This window comes from Coregonus clupeaformis, chromosome 12 (assembly GCF_020615455.1).
Source record: "Coregonus clupeaformis isolate EN_2021a chromosome 12, ASM2061545v1, whole genome shotgun sequence".
NCBI lineage: Eukaryota > Metazoa > Chordata > Actinopteri > Salmoniformes > Salmonidae > Coregonus > Coregonus clupeaformis.
Genome location: NC_059203.1, coordinates 15,674,016 through 15,688,155, shown reverse-complemented (window position 1 = coordinate 15,688,155; position 14,140 = coordinate 15,674,016). Strand labels below are relative to the sequence as shown.

At 45.3% G+C, this 14,140-nt stretch overlaps 1 protein-coding gene across 1 annotated transcript in view; it reads right to left on the bottom strand.

Annotated features, from left to right (window-relative positions):
- iars1 (isoleucyl-tRNA synthetase 1) overlaps positions 1-14,140 on the bottom strand; it is a 120,527-nt gene that overhangs the window by 41,919 nt on the left and 64,468 nt on the right. Inside the window, exons 21-23 of the mRNA XM_041891841.2 lie at positions 13,998-14,089; positions 13,245-13,322; positions 11,966-12,087 (exon numbers count right to left, since the gene is read on the bottom strand). Of these exons, the coding sequence (XP_041747775.2) occupies positions 11,966-12,087; positions 13,245-13,322; positions 13,998-14,089 (292 nt within the window). The remainder of the gene's footprint in view (positions 1-11,965; positions 12,088-13,244; positions 13,323-13,997; positions 14,090-14,140) is intronic.

The following is a 14,140-nucleotide window of genomic DNA, read 5'->3' as shown; positions in this document are numbered from 1 at the left end:
AGAAAAGTAATCTAGATTCTTCAGCTCGTAGCAATTTTCAGACAATCTCCAACCTTCCATTCTTAAGCAAAATTCTGGAGAAATGTGTGTTCAAACAGCTAAATTATTTTTGAAAAATTCCAATCTGGTTTTCATGCCCACCACAGCACAGAGACAGCCTTGGTTAAAGTGGTAAATGATCTTAGCGCCAACACAGATGCCAAACAAACAGCTCTCTGTCCTTGTACTCTTAGAATTAAGACCATCTGGACAGACTGGAGAGGTGGTTGGCCTCCGTTGACCATGATGTCCTTCTGGACAGACTGGAGAGGTGGTTGGCCTCCGTTGACCATGATGTCCTTCTGGACAGACTGGAGAGGTGGTTGGCCTCCGTTGACCATGATGTCCTTCTGGACAGACTGGAGAGGTGGGTTGGCCTCCGTTGACCATGATGTCCTTCTGGACAGACTGGAGAGGTGGGTTGGCCTCCGTTGACCATGATGTCCTTCTGGACAGACTGGAGAGGTGGGTTGGCCTCCGTTGACCATGATGTCCTTCTGGACAGACTGGAGAGGTGGTTGGCCTCCGTTGACCATGATGTCCTTCTGGACAGACTGGAGAGGTGGGTTGGCCTCTGTTGACCATGATGTCCTTCTGGACAGACTGGAGAGGTGGTTGGCCTCCGTTGACCATGATGTCCTTCTGGACAGACTGGAGAGGTGGGTTGGCCTCCGTTGACCATGATGTCCTTCTGGACAGACTGGAGAGGTGGTTGGCCTCCGTTGACCATGATGTCCTTCTGGACAGACTGGAGAGGTGGGTTGGCCTCCGTTGACCATGATGTCCTTCTGGACAGACTGGAGAGGTGGGTTGGCCTCCGTTGACCATGATGTCCTTCTGGACAGACTGGAGAGGTGGGTTGGCCTCCGTTGACCATGATGTCCTTCTGGACAGACTGGAGAGGTGGTTGGCCTCTGTTGACCATGATGTCCTTCTGGACAGACTGGAGAGGTGGGTTGGCCTCTGTTGACCATGATGTCCTTCTGGACAGACTGGAGAGGTGGGTTGGCCTCTGTTGACCATGATGTCCTTCTGGACAGACTGGAGAGGTGGTTGGCCTCTGTTGACCATGATGTCCTTCTGGACAGACTGGAGAGGTGGGTTGACCTCTGTTGACCATGATGTCCTTCAGGACAGACTGGAGAGGTGGTTGGCCTCTGTTGACCATGATGTCCTTCAGGACAGACTGGAGAGGTGGTTGGCCTCTGTTGACCATGATGTCCTTCTGGACAGACTGGAGAGGTGGTTGGCCTCTGTTGACCATGATGTCCTTCTGGACAGACTGGAGAGGTGGGTTGACCTCTGTTGACCATGATGTCCTTCTGGACAGACTGGAGAAGTGGGTTGACCTCTCCGGACCAGTTCTAAATTGGTTTAGGACCTATTTGACCGGTCGAGAGTTTATCACCCTTGGTGAACATTACTCAGAGAAAATACATATCACGTGGCATTCCACAAGGTTAGATTTTGGGTCTGGTACTGTTCAGTTTATATAAGTTACCCCTTGGCAGCGTTATCAGAAAGCACACCATTGATTTTCACTGCTACGCAGACGATACATTTGTGTCACCAGAGGATTTTATATATAACCGAAACAAAACAAACTATGCAAGAGATGTTCTTGTAGGCAGAGTGCATTGGAGAAGGATTCTATTGCATTGACATGCACGACTCAGACCTGTACTCTAAATGTAAAATAGTACTCTACACAGCCCGGTGCGCCATAACCAAATCAGAGCTGCATTGCCATTGCCATTTATGGATCCGTGCCATTCACTTTGAACTGGACTGTTTACAGCAGGGGTGTCAAACGTCCGGCCCGCGGGCCGGATCAGGCCCGCAAACGGGTTTTAAACCGGCCCGCGAGATGATTTTGTAAAGTATAAAAATGCGCTGCAATTTTTCAATAAAATAAACTGCTGTTCCAATTGCGTCCACTGGATGGCGCAATAGCAATTGTGTTAAGCAAGCAAACTGTTTATACCGGGGCAGAGCAAGTAGGTCAAGCACGTGCAGCCAGTCCGGATGAGCTACTTTGTTTTGCCCGCGATATTTATTACGGCTTCTACTTTTAACATTATGTGCTTTGGCACCCTCATTGCCCCAATATGTCTCTGTCAAAAAAGAGAAAAGTGGACGCAGAGTGCAGTGTTCCAAGAAAAATGGTCATCCTCCTATTTATTCACGGAATTGAATGGGAAAGCTGTATGTTTGGTGTGTTCACAGCATGTTGCAGTGCTGAAAGAATATAACCTTCGTCGCCACTATGTGAGTCTTCATGCCGACAAATATGACAACTTTCAAGGACAGCGGAGAAGAGAGAAGGTGAATGAACTGTTGGCGGGTCTGAAGAAACAGCAGTCTGTGTTTACTCACAGCCGAGACATCAGTGACGCTGCAGTGAAAGCTAGCTACCTCATTGCTAATGAAATCGCAGTGGCTTCAAAACCATTTAGTGAGGGTGAATTTGTAAAAACATGCATGATGAAGGCAGCGGAGATTGTGTGCCCTGAAAAGCGGCAGGCTTTTGTAAATATCAGCCTGACAAGAAACACAGTTGCAGACAGGATTTCCGATCTTTCAGTGGATTTGGACAGCCAGTTGAAGCAAAAAGTAAAGTCATTTATTGCGTTTTCGGTTGCAATTGATGAAAGCACGGACATTACAGATGTTGCACAACTGGCCATTTTCATCCGTGGAGTTGATGACACATTGACCGTCACCGAGGAGTTCGTGGAGTTGGTGCCGATGACAGATACAACGACAGCAGCTGATATTTTTACCGCACTCGTCGGCGCGCTGGACATGGTCGGAGTGGACTGGTCCCGCGCTGTCAGCCTGACTACAGATGGTGCGCCCTCAATGATCGGGAAAAAAAGCAGGCGTTGTGACAAAGTTCATAGAGAAAGTGCAATCTGCAAATGGAGGACGTGATTTTTTGACTTTTCACTGTATTTTGCACCAGGAGGCTTTGTGTTGCAAGTCATTAAAGATGGATAACGTCATGAAGGTGGTCATCCAAACTGTTAATTTCATCCGATCCAGAAGCCTGAATCACCGTCAGTTTGACAGCCTTCTCAGAGAGAAAGACCACATCTATGGCCTGCCATACCACACTGAGGTAAGATGGTTAAGCCGAGGTGCTGTGCTGAGGCGTTTCTTTGATTTACGAGAAGAAATTGAACAGTTCATGGAAGAAAAGGGCAAACCAGTGTTAGAATTTCATTCCGCAGAATGGATGCAGGACCTTGCATTTATGGTGGATGTTACAGAGCACCTGAATAACTTGAACAAACAGCTGCAAGGGCGCAACAAAGTTGTCACGCAGAAATTATGACAGCATACGTTCTTTCAAGTTGAAGCTGTCATTGTGGGAGACGCAACTCGCCGGTGGTGATGCAGCTCACTTCCCCTGTCTGAAAAATGTGTGCGCGACCCAACATGTGGCAGACATGAAGCGGTTCAAAGATAAAATAACGGGACTGTTACGGGAGTTTGAGCAACGCTTTCAGATTTTTGGTGAACTGGAGAAAGACTTCAACGTTTTTTGCTCGCCATTCACCGTGAATCCCTCTGATCTGCCCGTCAGCATCCAACTTGAAATAATAGACTTGCAGTGTGACTCGGATTTGAAGGGCAAATTTGCCGCAGCTGGCTTGGACACATTTTATCAGAATCTCTTGCCAGGTTACCCCAACTTGACAGCCCTCGCTGCAAAACTGTTGTGCATGTTTGGAACCACATATCTTTGTGAGCAAGTTCTCTGTAATGTGCTAAATAAAACAAAGCTGCGCTCAAGGCTCACGCACAAGCGCTTGAATCACATCCTGAAGTTGGCTGGTTCTCAGGATGTGATGCCTGATATTGATGCGCTGGTGAAAGCTAAAAGATGCCAGGTATCAGGAGTCAAATAAACTATGCAACCCCACTTAAAGTGCTGCATGAGACAACCTGATATAGTTCTGTGATCTGTGATATACTTCTGTGAATCACTGAGGCATTGTGTGTTTGTGTGTTCTTTGTCCTCAGAACTTTAAAATAACTTGAGGTGTTTTATGATTAATAGTGATGTTGTGCTTTTGGACACACTGTCCTCAGGCTCCAGCTTTATGTTTATATGTTTTTATGTTGATGTGCTATTGTTTTTAATTGTTTTTATTTGTATATTTAACCTACTCTTGACTCTGTGGTTCTTGCACTTGTTTGGGGAACAGGATTTCATTATTTTTATCTACATTTCTGCCTGAGAAATGACACCCTGATATAGTTCTGTGATCTGTGAAACAGTTCTGTTAATCACTGAGGCATTGTGTGTTTGTGTGTTCTTTTTCTTTAGAATTTTCAAATAAACTTGACGTGTTTTATGATTAATAGTGATGTTGTGCTTGTACTATTTTGGACACACTGTCCTCAGGCTCCAGCTTTATGTTTTATGTTGATCGTATTAAAACAAAGAAAACAATCTGAAGTTGTTGTTTTTAAGTTATATATACACCATGATTTTTCCGGTCCGGCCCACTTGGGAATAGATTTTCCTCCATGTGGCCCCTGAGCTAAAATGAGTTTGACACCCCTGGTTTATAGCATGAGCTGTCACGAGTAGATGCACTTGTTTTGAGATCAAAGCGAGAGCTGCATGTAGCCAATTGTACACATCTGTTCACTTTTGTTCATATTCTTTGCTAGTTAGTGAGTTATTAGCCCCGTTATAGCTAATTTCTAGTCAACAATGGTGGAGTGGCTGTTTCCTACAAGAGCACAACATTTTTGCATTTCTAGCCATCTTTGAAAAGCGAGTCAGGTAAAGAGCTTTTTTTATGTCTTAAAGGGGCTGCATTTTGAGACGGTCTTGAATAAGCTAAGTAGCCAATAGGCAGAGGGTAGCATAAATTGTCTGATTCGCTGTAATAATGGTATGGGAATAATAATGCAGTTTATTTTGTAAAGTGGTTTCTTGCATCAAACAACACAACAACATTTTCAGTCACCTCCTTGTCTGAAGGACAAGTGGATAAACGGGTTAATGTCAAGCCCTGCATGTTTTTTTTCCCAAAAGTCTCATGGACACCACACATTGGCTGCTACTGTAGGCTGAATGATAGAACAGCTGTTAAAATGTTATGGGATGCATTTTTCTCCATAGTTTAAAAAAAAACATTATGATCAAATAGCCACCGTAGCCTACTTGGCCACTGTTAAAACTGTAACTTAAAGCGGGTACAGCCTCAGTGTTCACAGTAAACGCACGCCATTTTCACAATGTTAAAGTTTGCGCTCAGCAGACCTGAAATTTTGCTCAGTGCCGAAAGGTATTAGAGGACATTGATCCAGACTACAGCATCTCCAGCCACACCCAACCAGTCGACACCCCTCTAACCAACCCTGGCCACACCCAACCAGTCGACACCCCTCTAACCAACCCTGGCCACACCCAACCAGTCGACACCCCTCTAACCAACCCTGGCCACACCCAACCAGTCGACACCCCTCTAACCAACCCTGGCCACACCCAACCAGTCGACACCCCTCTAACCAACCCTGGCCACACCAGATCAGGCCTATGCCTCTCCTGTCAGAACTGGACAAGAACCTGACACCCTCAGCACACAAAGGGGGACAAACACCTACCTGGAGGTGACAGCATTCCCTCCCCAATATGCCCCCTTAGACACAACTACGACAAAACAACCAGCAAAAACGGGTCACAACTCCTGCAGCTCTGTCGCACGCTGGGTCTGTACATAGTCAATGGTAGGCTTCGAGGAGACTCCTATGGTAGGTACACCTATAGCTCATCTCTTGGCAGTAGTACTGTAGACTACTTTATCACCAACCTCAACCCAGAGTCTCTCAGAGTGTTCACAGTCAGCCCACTGACACCCCTATCAGACCACAGCAAAATCACAGTCTACTTGAACAGAGCAATACTCAACCATGAAGTCGAACAAACTGCATGCTGTTAAGAAATGCTATAGATGGAAGGAGGTAAGTGTAGAAACCTACCAAAAAACAAATGGCCAACAAATCCAAGTCAACTTCCTGGACAAAAGCACATTTCAACGATTTTACTGAGTTACAGTTCATATAAGGAAATCTATCAATTAAAAAAATGAATTAGGCCCTAATCTATGGATTTCACATGACTGGGCAGGGGTGCAGCCATGGGTGGGCCTGGGAGGGCATAGGCCCACCCACTGGGGAGCCAGGCCCACCCACTCAGAATGAGTTTTTCCCCCACAAAAGGGCTTTATTACAGAAATACTCATGCACACCCTAATTGACAAACAAATAAACAAAACAAAAGCATAGTCTTCTCATGCTTCTCAAAAGCATAGTATTCTCATGTTGATTTAAAATAAAGCTTGACTCAATTAGGCATGGGTCTGCTATACAAATTGATGGAAATAAGTGTTTGAGGAAAACTATACGACATTATAAAATCAATGTTCACAAACTACAAATGTGCGGTTAAAACTGGCAATAAACACACTGATTTCTTTCCACAGGGCCGTGGGGTGAGACAGGGATGCAGCTTAAGCCCCACCCTCTTCAACATATATATCAACGAATTGGCGAGGGCACTAGAACAGTCTGCAGCACCCGGCCTCACCCTACTAGAATCTGAAGTCAAATGTCTACTGTTTGCTGATGATCTGGTGCTTCTGTCCCAACCAAGGACGGCCTACAGCAGCACAGATTCTGTCCAACCTGGGCCCTGACAGTGAATCTCAATAAGAGAAAAATAATGGTGTTCTAAAAAAAGGTCCAGTTTCCAGGACAACAAATACAAATTTTATCTAGACACTGTTGCCCTAGAGCACACAAAAACTATACATACCTTGGCCGAAACATCAACACCACAGGTAACTTCCACAAAGCTGTGAACGATCTGAGAGACAAGGCAAGAAGGGCCTTCTACGCTATCAAAAGCAACATAAAACACGACATCCCAATTTGGATTTAGATAAAAATACTTCAGTTATAGAACCCATTGCCCTTTATGGTTGTGAGGTCTGGGGTCCGCTCACCAACCAATAATTCACTAAATAGGACAAACACCAATTGAGACCACATGCAGAATTCTGCTAAAATATATTTTGTGTACAACGCAAAACCACAAAACAATGCATGCAGAGCAGATTTAGGCCGATACCCACCAGTTATCAAAATCCAGAAAAGAGCTGTTAAATTCTATAACCACCTAAAAGGAAGCGATGCCCGCACATCACATCACAAAGCCCTCACCTACAGAGAGATGAACCTGGAGAAATTAAATTGAAATTAAATTGAGAGAGAGAGAGAGAGAGAGCGAGAGAGCGAGAGAGAGAGAGAAAGAGAGAGAGCGAGAGAGAGCGAGAGCGAGAGCGAGAGGAGATAGAGAGAGAGAGAGCGAGAGAGAGCGAGAGCGAGAGAGCGGAGAGCGAGAGAGCGAGAAGAGAGAGAAGAGAGGGAGAGAGAGAGAGAGAGAGAGAGAGAGAGAGAGAGAGAGAGAGAGAGAGAGAGAGAGAGAGAGAGAGAGAGAGAGAGAGAGAGAGAGAGAGAGAGAGAGAGAGAGAGAGAGAGAGAGAGAGAGAGAGAGAGAGAGAGAGAGAGAGAGAGAGAGAGAGAGAGAGAGGAGAGAGAGAGAGAGAGAGAGAGAGAGAGAGAGAGAGAGAGAGAGAGAGAGAGAGAGAGAGAGAGAGAGAGAGAGAGAGAGAGAGAGAGAGAGAGAGAGAGAGAGAGAGAGAGAGAGAGAGAGAGAGAGAGAGAGAGAGAGAGAGAGAGAGAGAGAGAGAGAGAGAGAGAGAGAGAGAGAGAGAGAGAGAGAGAGAGAGAGAGAGAGAGAGAGAGAGAGAGAGAGAGAGAGAGAGACAGAGAGAGAGAGAGAGAGAGAGAGAGAGAGAGAGAGAGAGAGAGAGAGAGAGAGAGAGAGAGAGAGAGAGAGAGAGACAAGGCAGGAGGAGGGGACAGATATCCAATCACTTAATGGGTTTATAGCTTACGGACAGACCTCCTGACTGGAGATCACCTCTACAGGATGTCTCTCGTCTTGGACAGGAACAGGGAGGAGCACTTAACAAGGCTGCCCTCTGCAGCCTGGATAGTAATATGTGGGCTGGGACAGTACATGAATAGTGAAGACCGGCGAGGGAGAGGTGTGTGTGTGTGCTTCAGAGTGAGGAGAAGAACACACAGCTTGAAGGGCCCTGTGGAGGAGAATACTAACCCATTTACAGCACATCTTCCTCAATAAAGTAGCTATCAGCAAAGTCAAGTACAAGTGTTGGTTCAGGAAAGTTTTTTTGTTGTTGCTGTAAAGCATAACAGCATCAATGCTTCAGAGACAGATTAAAGCAATGGTCTGCTGTTTCAGAGACAGACTAAAGGGTATAGCTACTCAATCATACCACTAACAACAAAGGTTTGTGTGTGTGTGTGTGTGTGTGTGTGTGTGTGACCTGCCTGCATGTCTAAATCAAGTCCAGGGTTTGATCATGTCTGCTGAGTTGTACAGACACGGATGCAGCTCAAGGTGTACAGTCGTGGTTAAAAGTTTTGAGAATTACACAAGTATTGGTCTTCACAAAGTTTGCTGCTTCAGTATTTTTTGATATTTTTGTCAGATGTTACTATGCTATACTGAAGTATAATTACAAGCATTCCATTAGTATTTTATTGACAATTACATTAAGTTTATGCATAGAGTCAATATTTGCAGTGTTGACCCTTCTTTTTCAAGACCTCTGCAATCTGCCCTGGCATGCTGTCAATTAACTTCTGGGCCACATCCTGACTGATGGCAGCCCATTCTTGCATAATCTATGCTTGGAGTTTGTGGGTTTTTGTTTGTCCACCCGCCTCTTGAGGATTGACCACAAGTTCTCAATGGGATTAAGGTCTGGGGAGTTTCCTGGCCATGGACCCAAAATTTCGATGTTTTGTTCCCCGAGCCACTTATTTATCACTTTTGCCTTATGGCAAGGTGCTCCATCATGCTGGAAAAGGCATTGTTCGTCACCAAACTGTTCTTGGATGGTTGGGAGAAGTTGCTCTCGGAGGATGTGTTGGTACCATTCTTTATTCATGGCTGTGTTCTTAGGGAAAATTGTGAGTGAGCCCACTCCCTTGGCTGAGAAGCAACCCCACACATGAATGGTCTCAGGATGCTTTACTGTTGGCATGACACAGGACTGATGGTAGTGCTCACCTTGTCTTCTCCGGACAAGCTTTTTTCCGGATGCCCCAAACAATCGGAAAGGGGATTCATCAGAGAAAATGACTTTACCCCAGTCCTCAGCAGTCCAATCCCTGTACCTTTTGCAGAATATCAGTCTGTCCCTGATGTTTTTCCTGGAGAGAAGTTGCTTCCTCGCTGCCCTTCTTGACACCAGGCCATCCTCCAAAAGTCTTCGCCTCACTGTGCGTGCAGATGCACTCCCACCTGCCTGCTGCCATTCCTGAGCAAGCTCTACACTGGTGGTGCCCCGATCCCGCAGCTGAATCAACTTTAGGAAACGGTCCTGGCGCTTGCTGGACTTTCTTAGGCGCCCTGACGCCTTCTTCACAACAATTGAACCTCTCTCCTTGAAGTTCTTGATGATCCGATAAATGGTTGATTTAGGTGCAATCTTACTAGCAGCGATATCCTTGCCTGTGAAGCCCTTTTTGTGCAAAGCAATGAGGACGGCACGTGTTTCCTTGCAGGTAACCATGGTTAACAGAGGAAGAACAAGCACCACCCTCCTTTTAAAGCTTCCAGTTTGTTATTCTAACTCAATCAGCAAGACCGAGTGATCTCCAGCCTTGTCCTCATCAACAACCTGTGTTAACGAGAGAATCACTGACATGATGTCAGCTGGTCCTTTTGTGGCAGGGCTGAAATGCAGTGGAAATGTTTTTGGGGGATTAAGTTAATTTTTACTGAGGCAGCAGACTTTGTGAAAATTAATATGTGTCATTCTCAAAACTTTTGACCACAACTGTATACACAGATACAAACAGTATAGTATAATTGACGTGTTTCAACATAGATAAGTTGGTTCATAACAAATACTCCTATCATTGCGCATATGTAGAGAATATTATTTGGGATTCACTTTCATCATAACACAAACACACATCACCTCTTGTTTCTGACAAAGAGGTTCTAAGAATGGTCCAAACATTTCAAATACAAAATAAATATCATTTTAAGAGGATTCGTTCTCTTAAATATTTGATGAGAGAAGATTGGAAAAACATATTTCCATACATCAACTTCATTTTCTTAAAAGGACAAAGCATTTTTATTAATTAAGAAATCATTTTAGTTGAAAGTCTTTGTGCTGTCCTTATTCTCTGCTTCTAATTTGACGTGAGACACTTTCAGATTCATTGAGGAGCAAGTCGGTCTTCAAAATGGCCCCCTGTTCCCTATATAGAGCACTACTACCCACAGGCATCTTTTCAAAGTAGTGCACTACATAGGGAATAGGGTGCCATTTGGGACAAACACGAAGACTAGAAAGGAGAATTAGAACAAGAATGACAGGTAGCTAGGCAACACGGAATAACATGTCGACAGACAAGAAGAACGGGAGAAAACATTGAAGACAGTCCAGACTTCCCCAAGAAACGTTAAGACTATTCTCCAGGAACTGTAAAGTAAGTTGGATTCTGCCGTGGAGTGAATGATGAGAAGGAGAGGGGGTTGGCTACTTGAGCTAAGTGAATGATGAGAAGGAGAGGGGGTTGGCTACTTGAGCTAGTGAATGATGAGAAGAGAGGGGGTTGGCTACTTGAGCTAGTGAGGGAGCTAGTGAATGATGAGAAGAGAGGGGTTGGCTACTTGAGCTAGTGAATGATGAGAAGAGAGGGTTGGCTACTTGAGCTAAGTGAATGATGAGAAGGAGAGGGGGTTGGCTACTTGAGCTAGTGAATGATGAGAAGAGAGGGGGTTGGCTACTTGAGCTAGTGAATGATGAGAAGAGAGGGGGTTGGCTACTTGAGCTAGTGAATGATGAAAAGAGAGGGGGTTGGCTACTTGAGCTAGTGAATGATGTAGTTCATGGTCCTTCAAGACAAGTTCAATGATTGATTGATTGATTACTTGACTAGAGGCAGCAGTAGCAGCGGATGATTAATTAATTGATTAACCCCTACCTGACTAGAGGCAGGATGAGGTAGTGTATGATTGATCGACTGATTGATTACCTGACTAGTGGCAGCATGAGGTAGTGTATGATTGATAGACTGATTGATTACCTGACTAGAGGCAGGATGAGGTAGCGTATGATTGATTGACTGATTGATTACCTGACTAGAGGCAGGATGAGGTAGCGTATGATTGATTGACTGATTGATTACCTGACTAGTGGCAGCATGAGGTAGTGTATGATTGATTGACTGATTGATTGATTACCTGACTAGTGGCAGCATAAGGTAGTGTATGATTGATTGACTGATTGATTGATTACCTGACTAGTGGCAGCATGAGGTAGCGTACGATTGATAGACTGATTGATTGATTACCTGACTAGTGGCAGCATGAGGTAGTGTACGATTGATCGACAGATTGATTGATTACCTGACTAGTGGCAGCATGAGGTAGCGTACGATTGATAGACTGATTGATTGATTACCTGACTAGTGGCAGCATGAGGTAGTGTATGATTGATCGACAGATTGATTGATTACCTGACTAGTGGCAGCATGAGGTAGTGTATGATTGATAGACTGATTGATTACCTGACTAGTGGCAGCATGAGGTAGTGTATGATTGATAGACTGATTGATTGATTACCTGACTAGTGGCAGCATGAGGTAGTGTATGATTGATAGACTGATTGATTGATTACCTGATTAGTGGCAGCATGACATAGCGTACGATTGATCGACAGATTGATTGATTACCTGACTAGTGGCAGCATGAGGTAGCGTACGATTGATCGACTGATTGATTGATTACCTGACTAGTGGCAGCATGAGGTAGTGTATGCTGCTGGAGTCCTTCTCCTCAACAGAGGCAGGGTCAATCAGGTGACGCAGGTTCTGGTACATCATCTCCGTAATAAAGGGGGTGAAGGGAGCCTAGAAGGAAGGAAGGAGAGAGAGCAGTTAGAGAAAGACAACGATACTATAATGCTTTACTAGTGGGGAGGAGGACAGAAAAGTAGACTACAACTAGCTTACCATTCCAACTCAGGGAGACATTGTCCTCATGCAAAGACACCTGCGTTGTGAACTAATGCAGTTTTTTAGTAAAATGATCATCTGCAGCGCAGACTTCTGTTCTAACTTTTCTTTAACAATTTCCTGCGAGGAGGAACTTTAGTTTAACCAGAGATTGAGTTACCTTGCGTGATAAGAGGTACAGCACAGCATCGCGGCGGTCTAAGGAACAGCATCGCGGCGGTCTAAGGAACAGCATCGCAGCGGCTGCTGCTACTACTACTACTACTGCTGCTACTACTGTGGTCCTCTGTAGCTCAGCTGGTAGAGCACGGCGCTTGTAACGCCAAGGTAGTGGGTTCGATCCCCGGGACCACCCATACACAAAAAAAAATGTATGCACGCATGACTGTAAGTCGCTTTGGATAAAAGCGTCTGCTAAATGGCATATTATTATTATTACTACTACTACTACTACTACTACTACTACTACTACTATTACTACCACTACTACTACCACTACTACTACCACTACTACTACTGTTACTGCTGTTACTTCTTCTACGAACCCCAGGCTGTGTCAATACCGGCCGTGACATAGGGTGGCGCACAATTGGCCCAGCGTCTTCCGGGTTAGGGGAGGGTTTGGCCGGGGGGGGCTTTACTTGGCTCATCGCGCTCTAGCGACTCCTTGTGGCGGGCCGGGCACCTGCAGGCTGACACATTGGTGCAGCTGGCTTCCCGGGTTAAGTGAGCAGGTGTTAAGAAGCGAGGTTTGGCGGGTGATGTTTCGGAGGACTCTCCCGAGCCCGTTGGGGTGTTGAAGCGATGAGACAAGATCGTAATCATGAAATTGGGGAGAAAAAGTGGGGAAAGATTACAACAAAAACGAAGAAAAATAAATAAGAATGCGCCGGTGCATTAGTTCCAAGCGCAGCTGTTTTGGTGAAGAGAAAATGTGGCCCTCAATACACTATTTTCAATGGAAGCAGATGTCATTGAGCAGAACAGAGTTCAGCCAGGTTAAACATCATGCACTTTACACATACACACACAAACAGTGCTGTGTGACTCACCATCAGTCTGCACATGGAGAACAGAACACTGAAGAGATTATCCAGAGCCCACAGACAGTCCTCTGTTCCACTCTCTCCCTGTAGGGTTACGATACACAGTTACAATCATCATCTTCCTCCTCCTCCTCCTCGTCCTCCTCCTCCAGGCAGCAGCTACTACTGCCATATTCAAACTGGCCACACGCACCTACCATTCAACACACCCTAACATGCTCCATCCATTCACTACACACCCTAACATGCTCCATCCATTCACTACACACCCTAACATGCTCCATCCATTCACTACACACCCTAAACATGCTCCATCCATTCACTACACACCCTAACATGCTCCATCCATTCACTACACACCCTAACATGCTCCATCCATTCACTACACACCCTAAACATGCTCCATCCATTCACTACACACCCTTAACATGCTCCATCCATTCACTACACACCCTAACATGCTCCATCCATTCACTACACACCCTAAACATGCTCCATCCATTCACTACACACCCTAACATGCTCCATCCATTCACTACACACCCTAAACATGCTCCATCCATTCACTACACACCCTAAACATGTTTTCTGTGCCACCATGTCACAACAGATCTTTACCCAAACAGTCCCCTGATGACCATCTCACTTCAATTCACATTCCTTCACTCAGTATAGCATTAGTCAACAGAGAAACAGTGTTATAGCGGTTACTGTATCTTTAACATATTTGACTGCATCAGTGTTTGAGGGTGAACTCACCTTGAGACGTCTGCGGTTCGTCCTCACGTACCAGTTGGTGAGCATGTCCACAAACTTCACAAGCTTTGGCACCACCGTGTACAGCCTGTAAGCTGCAAGGAGACACTCTGATTACAACTCACGTCTGGAGGAGAAGGAGTGGC